A 13617-nucleotide genomic window follows, 5' to 3' on the forward strand; every position below is an offset into this window, starting at 1 on the left:
GCCAGCAGGGCAGGGGTGGGGATGGGGGTAGGGGGAGGAACGGGACGGACAACACAGGTCACTCATGGAAGCCACAAGGGTGCTGAAAACAGCCCAGGAGGCCACTTAGATCCAGAAGCCTGGTCACAGGTCCCTCGTGGGTGCTGTTGAGTGTGTACCCTCACAGCCTAGGTCTTCTCTGGCAGCCGAATACAGTGAGTTTAGAGACCTCATGCAACTCTGTTTTCTACCTGGGACCCACATCAGCCTCGAACATGTGTACATCCCTTGGGCCCACATCTGCTGTCCTCTCTGGATTCTCCTACCCAGCTCGTGTTCTTGTGTAGCCAACTTGCCACATTCATTGCCCTGGATCTGAGATGGATTTGTCCCACATTTTGGCATCTGTGAAATGGGCATGTCCAGGTACTGTTTGGTATCTCTGACCTTTGTCACAGAGTCCCTCCTGGTGATTAGAGTATATTTGCTCTCCTTTTCCAGGGCTCTGGGAGCTGTGGAAGGGACAGTGCTTCCCGAAGTGCCTGTACGGGATGACAGGCCACGGACTAGCAGGTTGTGCTGAGCATGTTGCTGACAGAAAGCCAGCTGAACCACAGAGCCCACCCTTAGCCCTGGGTGAAGAGGGGTGGCGCCCAGAGGAAGGAGACCCACACTGAGTGTCTCTGATCTTAGAGACTGGCCTAGGCCCTGGCTGTCAGACAGTAGTGGGCCAGGCCTGGCTGCTGTGAGGCAGGAAGTGTGTATTTGGTGGGGACGGGGGCACAGGACATGTGGGGTTCCCTTTGCCTGGGTGCACAGGTAGTACCTCCCCCACCCTGACTTCAGCCATCAGTTACCAAGGCCTGGTGTCTGTTAACAGCCTACTCACCTCAGCCACCACCTGTGAGGCCTCTCCTCCTGGCTTCCTGCTCTTTATTTCCTCCCTGCAAACCTGTTCCTGAGACCTAAGATCACTGCGTTCAGTGGACGTCCTTTGGTTCCGTGCCAGCTGGGGCCTGCAGAGGTGGACAGTGGTTTCTCCTGGACTCCTGCTTTTTTTTTTTTTTTTTTGGTTTTTTCGAGACAGGGTTTCTCTGTGGCTTTGGAGGCTGTCCTGGAACTCGCTTGGTAGTCCAGGCTGGTCTCGAACTCACAGAGATCCGCCTGCCTCTGCCTCCCGAGTGCTGGGATTAAAGGCGTGCGCCACCAACGCCCGGCTCCTGGTCTCCTGCTTTAAGGGCTCATGGGGCTGCTTTTTTAGGTAGCTTGCTTTTTGATGCCGCAAGGATTTCATGTTCTACCCTCGCGAGCCCTTGACCTGGTGGTTAGTCCTAGGTCCTGACTTCAAAGAACGGGATAGTATTCTGCTGCGGTTTCGGTTTCGTTTCTTGGCTGAAATGTTGAGCAAGCTCTTTACCAGTGCAGATTCCCATCTGTTCATCCCACATGCCTGCCCACTTTGGAAACTGAGGCTTGTTTTGTTTTTACAGATTTATTTATTTACTTATTTATTTATGCCTATGGGTTCTTTTGTCTGCGAGTCCATCTGCACACAAGAAGGGCGCATTGGAATTCATGGGACTGCAGTTCCAGCCGGTTGTGAGCTTCCATGCGTGTGCTGGGGATTGGACTCAGGACCTCTAGAAGAACGGCCCTCTCTCACCGAGCCATCTCTCCATCCGTGTTTTGTTGTTGTTGTTTTTAAGTGTTGAGTTTTCAGAGTGTTTTCTTTTTCCTTCCCATCTGTAGCCACCCTATTTTGTTACTCTTTCACGAAAGTTTTTGTTTGTTTGTCTTGGTTTTTTTTTTTTTTTTTTTTTTTTTGAAGAAGAACTGACATTTTTGGTTTGGGGGATTTGTGCTATGGGGATCATGTCAGAACTCTTAGCCAAACCCAATAACAGGCTTTTCCTACTGTTTGTTTCCACTTCTGTGTGAGGAATGAGGGTGCCCTGGCTTTGGTTTGGGGCGACTGTAAAAGTCAGCTCTGCTGACCGGCTCACACCGGTGTAAGCCAGCAGAGTGCGCTTGTGCAGACCACCTGTGGCAGCTGGTCTGCCTGTACCTTGTGGTCTTGACGACTGCCGTGTCACAGTGAGCCTTCCAGAGGGAGCCGGCATTTTTCTTGAAGCATGGGCTCCTGTTCTCCTGCGCACAATTAGGAACCAGTGTTCACTTTCTGATTCTGTATTTGGAGGGGTGTTGTGTGCATCTAGTCTGTGAAGTAGGTAGGACTCCCCTTCCCCAAGCCTCAGTGTAGCTCTGACCTGAGTGGCCACTCACTGAGCTGTTTAGATCAGCATGGGGTTTCTTGATGGGGTTCCCAACAGTGGGGTTGTTAGGATGCTTCTGAGGGTGAGTCCCAAGGACATTGTGGACCAGGGTGGGAGAGGCTGGGGAGCCTCCTGGGGGCAGATCCCATGGGAGAGAAACAGGCTGTGGGATCTCCCCCTCCCTGTCTCCTACGGAGATCTCCCTTGCCTTCTTTTGCAGGGCCTCATTTCAGCTAAACATGCTCTACCACCAAGCTACCCCAGAGTGCTTATTTTCTGTTTTGTTTTTGTTATTGTTGTTTTGTTTTTTGTTTTTAACACGGGGTCTCACGAGGCCGACCTCACACTCGCTGTGTAGCCGAGGGTGACCTTGAACTTCTGATCCTCCTGTCTCTGCCAAGTACCAGGATTATAGGCACAGGCCACCAAGCTCAGCCTCTTCCTCCTTTTAAATGTGCTTATACCAGGAATATGAGGTAATATTTTGCAGTCACTTTTAGCGTGCTGTTCACGTTATTCAGCCATCACTATCGTCCTGTCCACAGAACTCCCTGAGATCTTCCCAAATGGACACAGAGTCCCCACTTCTAATATCCACATTTTGCCTTTTGGTTCCATGTGGTTTGCACCCAGGAACCTCACAAAAGTGAAATCTTAACAGCAGGTTTGACCTTCGGAGTCCTTCGTGGAGAGTTGGGTCCCTGTGTGTCTACCACCCAGGCTTGGTGCTGCTGGGCCTCAGAGGCTTAGCTGGCTTCCCAGGTGACCATGTTAAGAGCCCTGGAATGTAACCCACACGTCATGTGACCACCAGTATCCAGTTTGCTTCCCTGGTGTAACCCAAAGAGGATGGATTACTGATCCTGGAGAGAGCGGTGCCTGATGTCTACGGGCACCACGGTAACAGGTCTTTCTGCTGTCAGGGAGGTGACTACGCTTCACTGAGTGGTTAGTCAGCACTTCATAGAGAGCTAAGTATGTCTCACATGCTCTCTCCCTAGGATGCTCAGTCCTAGAAACCAGAGTCTTGTCACCTGGTCTGGGGAATGTGAAAGTGACGGACCAGTCCTGGATGACTTAAGTCTCCTGGGACCTGAGATGGGGATGCAGGGAATGTCATGTGATCACAGGGTCTCTCCTCAGCTACAGTCCTCCATGGGGGGCAGGGGGGCAAGGACAACTGACTCCCAGCAAACCTGGTACAGTACCAGTCCTGTTGAGGTCCACTGGGGAAGAATGTCCAATCTCCTTTGGGAGTGAGTCTCTGCATCTTAAACGCCGCTGTAGCCTGGGTGGTGACCAGAGCCACCCTATGAGGACCTGGGAAAGGAGCGGAGGCACCTGAAGGAGTTCAGAGCACCTTTGCCTGTGAGCTCAGGCTCAGTTTAGGGTATTTTTAGCGCCAGCAGCATCCAGCACTTGGCAGGGCAGAAATAGAAGAGGTTTTTTTGGGGCTCTGGGCTGACAGTCTCTGGCTCTTGGGGAGCCGGGCTGGGGAGGGGTGTGCACGCAGAGCGCAAACAACTTCTGCTGTTGAGAAAAACATCTCAAGAGAGCGCTGGCTGCGGATGGAGAATTATTTCTGTTGGTGAACACTCTTTATGTAAATGCCACGCACAGCGCACAGCGTTGGCTCTGCTCGTTTGCATGTGTAATCACAGCAGGCGGGGCAGGGGGGGCGGGGGGCGGATAATTATGTTTTAAAATACCATCCGGATTGTTTGATGTGTTCCCTCAGTCTCTGGGTAATTCCGGGCTGTAACGAATCTCCATTGCCCCATTGGTTGGGAAATGCCACCTGGCCAGCCTGACCACCAGTGGGTACCAGGCAGGGGTCTGCATCTGAGCAGCTTCCATTTTTCTGACTTCTCTGAATGCCTGCGGGACTCGGAGGCTCCCTCAGATGCAGGTGGGGTTGTGCTTATCCTGAGCTGCAGCGAAAGTAGTGAGCCTGAGACACCCTAGAGACCCTGCCCTGTGACTCCAGACACTGGGGACAAGGCTGAGCTACAGATAGGCTCCCCCCCCCTTCTTCTTGGCCGGAACCCCTTCTGCACTCTCCTGTAGTGATTCACTGCCCCTTAGGGTGTGGGTGGTCACTTCAGAACACAGATGTTGGCCCTTGGGGATGGGTGCCCGACATCTCCCTCAGGAGCAGGGTGTCGTGATGACTTGCAAGTCCTTCCTATGCAGGACCCTCTCTTGCCATCCGCCCTCATGGGGGCCCCTACAGGGTGGCCCCCTGCTGAGAAGTGCTGAGTCCTTATTGTGCAGTCATTGTGAGGAGGGACAGGAAGCTAGCCCATCTGGAACAACCAGGTGCACCTGTGTCAGATCTAGGAATTGCCTCAGAGCAAGACCCGAGTCTGAGCCACCTGCATTGAGCCTACCCGACTCTAAACCTGTGGGGCCAGCAGGTTCTAGCTGTCTTAGGGCCAAGTCCTACCTGCGCCACACAGATACAGACGTGACACATGCAGACACATACATTCATAGATACAGACACAAACAGATACACAAACACACACGCATAAATACATATAGACACATGCATAGCACACACAAATATAGAAATACAAACAGCAGGGGACAGCTGGCTAGGGACAGGTCCCCCTCTTAGGACCTAGCCTGTGCTCTGGGAACACAGGAGAGAGTGATATGACACTTGTGGCCTCTATCTGAGCAGGGTGACTGTATGTGTTACTATCAGTCTCTGTAGCCTATGGGAGCATGGACCAAGGACTAGCTGAAAGGCTAACCCAAGTGCAAGGCCTCCTGGGAAAGGGAGCTGGAGAGGCAGTGGGGGAAGGAGGGACTGTTGCTGGCTAACTTGTATCCTGGAGCACACTCATACCTGTGGGCCACCTCTGTGGACCAGCGTCATGGGTACAACCTCAGAGCTTCAGGTCCAGAAGAGCTCTTGGGCACAACTGCCTGATCCTGAAGTAGTTTGCCAGAACATTCCCAGACAGCAAGGATGCTGGCCTGACTGGCTTTGCTGCTGACAAATATTTGGTGGCACTTTTTTTTTGTGCCAGGCCAACATAGTCCAAGGGGCTGTATCTCCAAATGTGCTAAGACTACCCATCCCCTCATCTGCCAAGTAGGACTAGTCATATCTGGTTACTTCTTGCATAAAGCCACTTTGAGGAGAGCCTGGGACCCTGTTATATTTCCTCGCCTCTCTTCTCCCGCGAGTTCTGACAACAAAGCAGGCAGCTTCACACTTTGAAAGGTGCAGGTTACTGAGTTCAAACTCCATCTGCAGCTTTGAGGTCTCTGGCCAGGCTGTCCAGCACATGGCCCCTGGCCTCCCCTTCAGCCTGCCTTCCCACTGAACCCATAGCCCACTAGGTGGACACTTCAGGGAACCACTTCTCACCCTGGGCAGCCTGTAGTCAGGCCTAGGCAGGCATTCTTGCCCGGCTGTCTTCCCATTCACGCTATCAAGCGTCTTTGTGGGACAGGCTGGACGAGGAGGTGTGGACACAGTGCGTGTGTAGTGTGGAGGGCTGGCTGGTGTGGGTTCAGGGGCAGCCCCAGACGGATGCAGAACACTTCTAACCTGGGCCTCGGGGAATGTGGTGGGCAGGCACAGAGCAGCCCCGGTGCACCCGCAGGCTTCCACCTGACTGGGTTAGTTCTTCGCCTATAGTGCAAGAGAAGCCAGAGCCGGTGCCCCTGGAAAGCCGTTCCTGTGTCCTCATCCGTCGCGACCTGGTGGCGCTGCCTGCCAGCCTCATCAGCCAGATTGGGTACCGCTGCCACCCGAAGCTCTACTCGGAGGGTGATCCCGGAGAGAAACTGGAGCTTGTGGCAGGTGAGGCAGAGCCCCACCCACTGTCATCACTGCGTGCAGATGTCCTATCCATTATTTTTCAGAGCTATGAACAATGCACTCATCACCAATCAGTCAAAAAGAAAGAAAAAAAAAGAACATCTTAAATTTCCTCTAATTTCCTTTTAGAAGAATGTGTCATTAAGAGGAGTTATTCAATTGAATTAATTTAGCATTTTAATTGAGTCCCCTGAGCTGGCCAGGCTCCTGATTGGCAGGGGCTATATACATGATGCATTTTAATGTAGGTCACAGGTAGAATCGAGTTGCATAGTTTACCACTGTCCCTCCTGCTCCACTGTCCAGGCGCAGTGTCTAAATGGCAGCTCACAGTCCAGGGTGGGGTCCAGAAGCCCTCAAGGCCAGTGTCTTTTTCAAAAAATCATCCCTTTAGTGTCGGTGCCCTTGCATGTTGTAAGGCAGTATTCACCAAGATCCAAATGGGTGGCACGGGCCCCACACACTGTTTGCTCTAACTGCCTTTTTGTTTGTTTGTTCGAGACAAGTCTATGTAGACCAGGATGACATCAAACTCACAGAGATCCTCTCGCCTCTGTCTCGGGAGTGATGGGATTAAAGGTGTGAGCCACCATGTCTGGTCTTTTAATTGCTCTTTCTGTTTGCTTGGGAAGCCCCAAGCAAGGTGGGCAGATTCCTCAGTCCTGCTTCTAAGCCCTGCCTCCCTGAGTCAGCCTCTCCTGTTTCTACCCGACACCTCCTACTGCCACATCCTGGGCAGCATCTTGTGGTCCACTCTCTCAATAGAACAGGAACTCCAGATTCTGTCCAATTGTCCCCCTCTCCTGGAAACCACTTCCTTAGAGACTTCATTACCAGTGCTACAGTAGGCAGCAGGAGTGTAGCTTCTAAGGTGGTGTGAGTGGGGCTGCCCCAGCCCCATCCTGGGGCAGGGTAGACTCTCTGAGAGCTAGAGAGACAGTCTCTCAGAGTGCCGCAATGCCCTTTAAGAGGGCAGAATTGTTCTTTAGGCAAGAGCTGGTTTCTGTCATCGCCTAGGCCCTTCTTTCTGCTAAGCTCTAATAGACAGGGCTGATCGAAGAACTAGGAACGAGGGGTGGTGTGAACACCTGTAACCAAGTGTTTGAGAGACTGAGGAAGGGGACTTGAGAATTGGAAGACAGCCTAGACTATGTAGTAAGGATTTATCTTAAAACAAAAAAGGCTTAGCTCGTGCTTCATCAGAAATAGGAAGAGCAGCCAGGCGTGGTGGCACATGCTTTTAGTCCCAGAGGCAGGTGGATCTCTTGAGTTTGAGGCCAGTCTGGTCTACAAAGTGAGTTCCAGAGCTATACAGAAAAACCCTGTCTTGAAAAACAAAACAAGCAAGATGGTGGTGGCGCACGCCTGTAATCCCAGCAGTTGGGAGGCAGAGGCAGGTAGATCTCTGAGTTTGGGGCCAGCCTGGTCTACAGAGTGAGTTCCAGGACAGCCAGGGCTACAAAGAGAAGCCCTTCCCCTGTCTCAAACAACAACCAAGGCAGGTGAGGGAGACCCCTAAGTGGGGGTGCATTATTAGAGCCACCATTTGGGGGCACCCTTACTGCTGTCACCTGTGCTGTCCTCTAAAGTCAAACGATGGGCTCCTCCCCTGTGCCAGTGCCATGTAAACAAGGCCTCCCTGACTTGCTCCTCTGGTCCCCACAGACTCCAGACCACTATCCGTCTCTCACAATTTTTGCCCGAAGCTCTTTGGTATGTGAAAAGGGACAAAGTGGAAAGGCAAAGCCAGAGCTAGCCCCAGAAAGTTCTTAAGGTGGTGGGGAGGGCTGAGGTAGTCTCTCTCATCTTGCCCACAACAGAGGAAGCTGGAGAGCTGGGTGGTGGTGGCGCCCACCTTTAATCCCACCACTCAGGAGGCAGAGGCAGGCGGATCTCTGTGAGTCCAAGGCCAGCCTGGTCTGCAGATAGTGAGTTCCAGAACAGCCAGAGCTGTTTACACAGAGAAACCCTGTCTTTGCCGGTGGGGGGGGGCTGGGGGTTTAGGAGATGTTGAAGGTGTGGGGCTTGTCTCAGCGCCCCCCACCCCTGCTGGGTTTCAGTTGAGGAGGGCAGTATGGTAGGAAGGGCTGGGCCCTAGCATCCTCCAGCAGGTGAGAACTGAGATCACGTTTGTCCTAGAGGCCCCACTTCACCTCCCGCCCCCTCCAGGCTCCCCTGGAGTCTTCTGAGACCCTGGCATCCATCCCCTTAGTGGACAGGAGCCCAGGGTTGGTTTATAAGGTTAAACACCGTATACGTTGATGTTTGCTGGCTTTAGGCTCCGGGGTCTACATCACGCGTGGCCAGCTCATGAACTGCCACCTGTGCGCAGGGGTGAAGCACAAGGTTCTGCTGCGGAGGCTCCTGGCCACCTTCTTTGACAGGTAGGCGTGTAGGGGGCAGCAGGAGATTCTAGAATTCCCTCCAGCTGTGAGTGGTCTGGTCATCAAAGGGTCGAGCTTTTTCCTAACACTAATGTGGACATTTGGGCCCGGAGACGCCCTGCATAAGGCTCCAGAAAGATAGAGCATCCCCTCTTATTCCAGAGCTCAGTCTAGAAGAGAAAACTGGCAGTGCCCCCTCCCCCCACAAAGTGAAAAGCCGAATGTACACTTACCATGTGCGTGGGTCAGCAGAGCCCCTTCCCCGGGGAAGAACAGCTTGCTCAGGTGGCTCAGGGTTTCCCGTGGACTGTGAGTGCCTGGGCTGGTCACTCAGGTTGCCCACTGTAGCCGGAAGTGCTGTCTCTTAGAGAAAGACTGGGCCTTCCCCCCCGCATTGACTATGACTCAAGGGAGACACAGGGTGGGTAGGCAGGCGGGCGTGGTGATATGGGTTCTTTCACCTGGTGTGTGGGTGGGAAGCCCCATTCCTTAGATCACTTCTGAACCAACAGCCCGCCTCCTTTCTGTCCTTTCTAGGAACACACTGGCCAATAGCTGTGGCACTGGCATACGCTCGTCTACCAGTGACCCGAGCCGAAAGCCACTGGACAGCCGAGTCCTGAATGCTGTGAAATGTGAGTGGGTGATGTGGGGGTCACCTGGTCTGGGAAACTAGGAATCCCATCTGGAATTAAGATCCCGGCCTGTAGCAGGCCAAGTTAGGCCCCGGGTTATTCTGGGCCACGGGCTCCTGTCCTGAGGGCTTGCTTTGACCTGCAGCACTAGGACCAGGAGAGAGAAAAGAGCAGCAAGCAAAACCGTCTCGAGGTGTTAACGTCCTTGGTAGGTTTCCAAGTGTGATGAATTCAGCTGCGAAACTATTTTAATATGTGAAATAGATCTAATTTTCCTTTTTGAACAAAACCCCTTATTTACATGTTGAGGTTATTTTGAGCCTTTGCCATCTGTTCGGCCGGCTTCTGCCTCCCGCTCCTGCGTGGTGGGGCGGAGCCCAGTCCATCTCTGTGGCAAGCCACCGCCCAGCCCTGTACCCTCAGATGCAGAAAAAGCTGTGCCACCCAACACACACAGACTGGCCCAGAGCACAGCCGCCAGTGGAAGAAATGTCTTATTGTCTTGCTTAGAAATTCCCTCCGTGATACCAATTCTGTTTTAGAGAAGTCTTAGCAGTGGGTAATTGTAGTCCTGAGGAACAGAGTGACAGCAGGACCCAGAGATACTAGATGGTCGTGACGCTGGGCTCTTAGGGACCTGTTCCTGCTCTCTGGGGACCTGGGCCTGACCTTGGTCTACAGCTCCTGGTAGGTTTTTGTTTTGTTTAGTTGGTGATGATACCATCCATCCTCCTTGTTTGCTGTGTCTGAAACCAGGGAGGGTGTCGGGACGGTAGCTCCTCATGTGGGGAAGACCCCTCTACCTGTCCCAGTTTGCAGGTGGAGGCGGGAGGGCCAGAGAAGTTAGACACAGGTCCAAACCTGGCGGGCACCCAAGCTCACTAATCTTACTGTCACACACACCTTCCCAAAGAGTCACGTGGGGACTCTGGGCCAAGGAAAGACAGAGTGGCTTCTGGACTGATACTTTAAATCAAAGGATCCCAGTGAGAACCAAACTGCATTCAGTCCAGCCCTGGGCGCCTGGATCCTGTAGACTCTTGGTCAGCGGTGGGCCAAGCCATGAGGGGTGGGGCTGCTCTCTCACCCCCCCCTTCCGCTTCTCTCTGCAGTGTACTGTCAGAACTTCGCCCCCAGCTTCAAGGAGAGTGAGATGAACGTGATCGCTGCAGACATGTGTACCAACGCTCGCCGTGTCCGCAAGCGCTGGCTGCCCAAGATCAAGTCCATGCTGCCCGAGGGTGTGGAGATGTACCGCACCGTCATGGGTGCCTCGGCCGCCAGCCTGCCCCTGGACCCCGAGTTCCCGCCTGCGGCCTCACAGGTGTTTGAGCAGCGCATCTACGCCGCCGAGCAGCGTCGAAGCGACGCGGCCGCCATCGTGGCTCTGAGAACTGACGCGGTGAACGTCGATCTGAGCACCTCAGCCAACCCTGCCTTTGAGGCTAGTGAGGAGGCGGATGGGGCAGGCTCAGTTATCCAGGAGGTGGCTGCCCCTGAGTCGCTGCCTGCTGATGGCCAGAGCCCCCCTCAGGCCTTTGAGCAGGGCAACACCAGCTCCAGCAGGCCTCAGACACCAGTGGCCGCAGCAACAAGAAGGCCGGAGGGCACCTATGCAGGGACCTTGTAAGGGGCCGGCAAGGCCGACTCACAAGGGACAGAGTACTAAAGCTGCTTGCATGCGTTACTAATACAAACAATGTGATCAAGCCACTTACCTACTGAACTGCTACTGCTGCCTGACAAAAATGTGATTTTTATTCTGCCTGTATTTAAAATGGATGAAGGAAACAAACGCATTCATTATACTGTAAACATTTAGGCCGCTGGCCACGCTCTGGGAGGAAGGTCCCAGGGCAACTTTTTGATATTCCTCAGCTCAGTCTCCCATGGTAGTGCTCCCCTCCCCCTTCTTGGGGAGGTAGAAGAGGCCACCAAAGTCCTTGGTGTCCGGCCCCAACCCTGCCTCATCTACCCCTTCCTATTCCTCCTGCTCTGAAAGCGGAAGCTGGGGTAGTAGTGCGTGGGTGGAGAGGCAGGCATGACACTCCATTTCCCACCCATAAGGATCCCGCCAGGGCAGTGCTGGGCCCCCAGAGGCCAGATTTCTCCTGTTTTCCTTCCTCCCAAGAAGCCACCTGTGAGAGAGAGAGAGAGAGAGAGAGAGAGAGAGAGAGAGAGAGAGAGAGAGAGAGAGAGAGAGAGAGAGAGAGAGAGAGAGAGAATATGATACAGTGAGTGTGTGTGTGTGTGTGAGAGAGAGAGAGGAGAATGTGATACAGTGTGTGTGTGTGTGTGTGTGTGAGAGAGAGAGAGAATATGATACAGTGAGTGTGTGTGTGTGAGAGAGAGAGAGGAGAATGTGATACAGTGTGTGTGTGTGAGAGAGAGAGGAGAATGTGATACAGTGAGTGAGTGTGTGTGTGTGTGTGTGAGAGAGAGAGAGAGAGAGAGAGAGAGAGGAGAATGTGATACAGTGTGTGTGTGTGATGTATGTGTGTGCAGAGACCAATGATGGCCCTGCAGCAGTGGTTGGGGGTGGGGGGAGGGACAAGGTGTTCTTCCCCCATACCCATGTCCTCACTCTGCTCCACCCAGACCCCCAGCGGCTGGCCTGCTGACCCCCCCAGGGTCTCCATGCCCCTGGCCATGGCTGCCCTCACCACCCTCTGCCTCCCCAGCCACTCTGGGATTTTGCTTGTTTGCTTGTTTAGTTCAGATCTATTTTGCTTGTGGTTTGGAAACTTTCAGAACCAACAGAGAAAAAAATCAGTGAGGGACTAATGTCCCTCTCCCCAGCCTACCACAGATTTGGGGTGAATACATGCCCACGGACCCCCAGCTTGGCCTCCATTGGAGGCAGAGGGGGCCCAGGAAAGAACAGCTAGCCATATGCAGCCAGGCTGAGCACCTGTGGGCCTAGCTAGCAGGACTCTGCTGCCTGGGCCAGGCTTATCGCTTACTGGGGTACCTGTGTAGTTGGCGGCAGGCACAGGCCTGGGCTAGGGTGGTAGGCAGGTGTGGATCTCATTGGGGACCAGAAAGTTAGAAAATCATGAGGGTGGTGCCTAACAGAGGAGCTTTGAGGACAGCTGGCTGGCTTGAAGCTGTGTGGGATATGCTCCTGAGGCCACTTACCCAAGTGTCTCTTCTTGGACTCTTGTCCTGCTTACCCACAAAGCCTAGCAGCTCCTGAAGTGCCCGAGGACACCCGCTATTCCAAACTTGAAAAGTCTAAAATGTTCCCTATCCCTCTATACATCTTGAATTTGCTGCCCTATGACTCCCCACCCCATACCCCACCCACAGGCTGGGCAGTCTTTTCCCATCTGGAGGGCTGTGGTAGGAGAGCCTGAGGTGCAGTTTAGACTCCTGTGTCCCCCCCTCCCTATTTTTTGCTGGCCCTTCCCTGCCTTGGAGTGGCCTCACAGGTGACCCCCATACTGTGCTGACACTAAGCACATGTCTTCCCTCTCTTCTGAAAGACCTGTGGTAAGGGAAAAGGGGCATCATGGCAGGCACCATGGGAACTGACCTGAGCCCCTCCCCCTGCTCCTTGGTGACCCAAGACCTGCATTCCTGGGGCAAGTCCAAGGCTAGCAAATATCCAGCTCTGGAACCAGCCACCGGGAGATGGGTCCCTCGCCTCACCCGTTCCTATCTTAGTCCCAGGTAGCTTGCGGCCTCACTCAGCCACTTAGTGACTTGGACCAAACCCTCCTGGTGCTGGGAGAAGACCATAGAACTGTGGAGGGTATGGCAGGATTGGGGGGCCGGGGGCTGTGCCCTTCGCCTCTGGAATATTCCCTCATCTGCTTTCCCCACCCAAATTTGCACTTTAATTTGACCATCCCTGCGGACCTTTGGGAGACAGACCCACCTGTTTTGGCTGGTGGCAGAAGGGCTCTCTCTCATCCCTCCACTCCAAGATGGGCCTGGTCCCCACCCTGGGCCAGCATTGGGAGGGTGCCGCTGGCCGTTGGAGGAGACGGTGGCCTCACAGAATGCCTGACCACTGCTCGGGCTAGCACAATGTCCTCAACCTCTGTCCCTTAATGTTTATAATTGCCATCTGTTTCGTTCTAGGTAAGGAAGGCAAGAGCTATAGGTAAAACTTCAATAATAATAATTAAATGTGAATGGATTCTGAGCTCTCCCTGTGCCCCGGGTGGGCCAGGCAGAGCGTTTTGCACTAATGTGTCCCGTGGTGGACGTGGTGGGAGCGTTTGCAGACATGCATGGCCAATGACTGTACCTGCTGGGGGGCACTCCCTCTGCATCCTGAATGTACATGCGAGGCAGGCGGGTGGCAGGCCTGGGCTCCGAGGGGCCTTCCAGAGTGCCTTAGCATCTTTTGATTATTTTTTTCCAAGGAAAACTAATTTAAAAAACCGGACTCCCCCTCCTTTGTTTACAAGATGACTAATTCCAGAATCGGGGCTGTCTTGTCCTGCCACGTGACCCTGACTTGTCCAGACCCTACAAATGAGATCCTCTCAGTATTCGTC

At 53.6% G+C, this 13617-nt stretch overlaps 1 protein-coding gene across 2 annotated transcripts in view; it reads left to right on the top strand.

Annotated features, from left to right (window-relative positions):
- Nacc2 (NACC family member 2) overlaps positions 1-10900 on the top strand; it is a 63614-nt gene extending 52714 nt beyond the window's left edge. For both annotated transcript variants that reach the window (XM_040745223.1, XM_005083665.4), the window contains exons 3-6: positions 5908-6072; positions 8369-8474; positions 9012-9109; positions 10222-10900. In XM_040745223.1, coding sequence (XP_040601157.1) covers positions 5908-6072; positions 8369-8474; positions 9012-9109; positions 10222-10739 — 887 coding nt within the window. In that variant the 3' untranslated portion in view covers positions 10740-10900. The remainder of the gene's footprint in view (positions 1-5907; positions 6073-8368; positions 8475-9011; positions 9110-10221) is intronic.
- The last annotated feature ends 2717 nt before the right edge of the window (positions 10901-13617 follow it).

This window comes from Mesocricetus auratus, unplaced genomic scaffold (genome assembly GCF_017639785.1).
Source record: "Mesocricetus auratus isolate SY011 unplaced genomic scaffold, BCM_Maur_2.0 Super-Scaffold_100004, whole genome shotgun sequence".
NCBI lineage: Eukaryota > Metazoa > Chordata > Mammalia > Rodentia > Cricetidae > Mesocricetus > Mesocricetus auratus.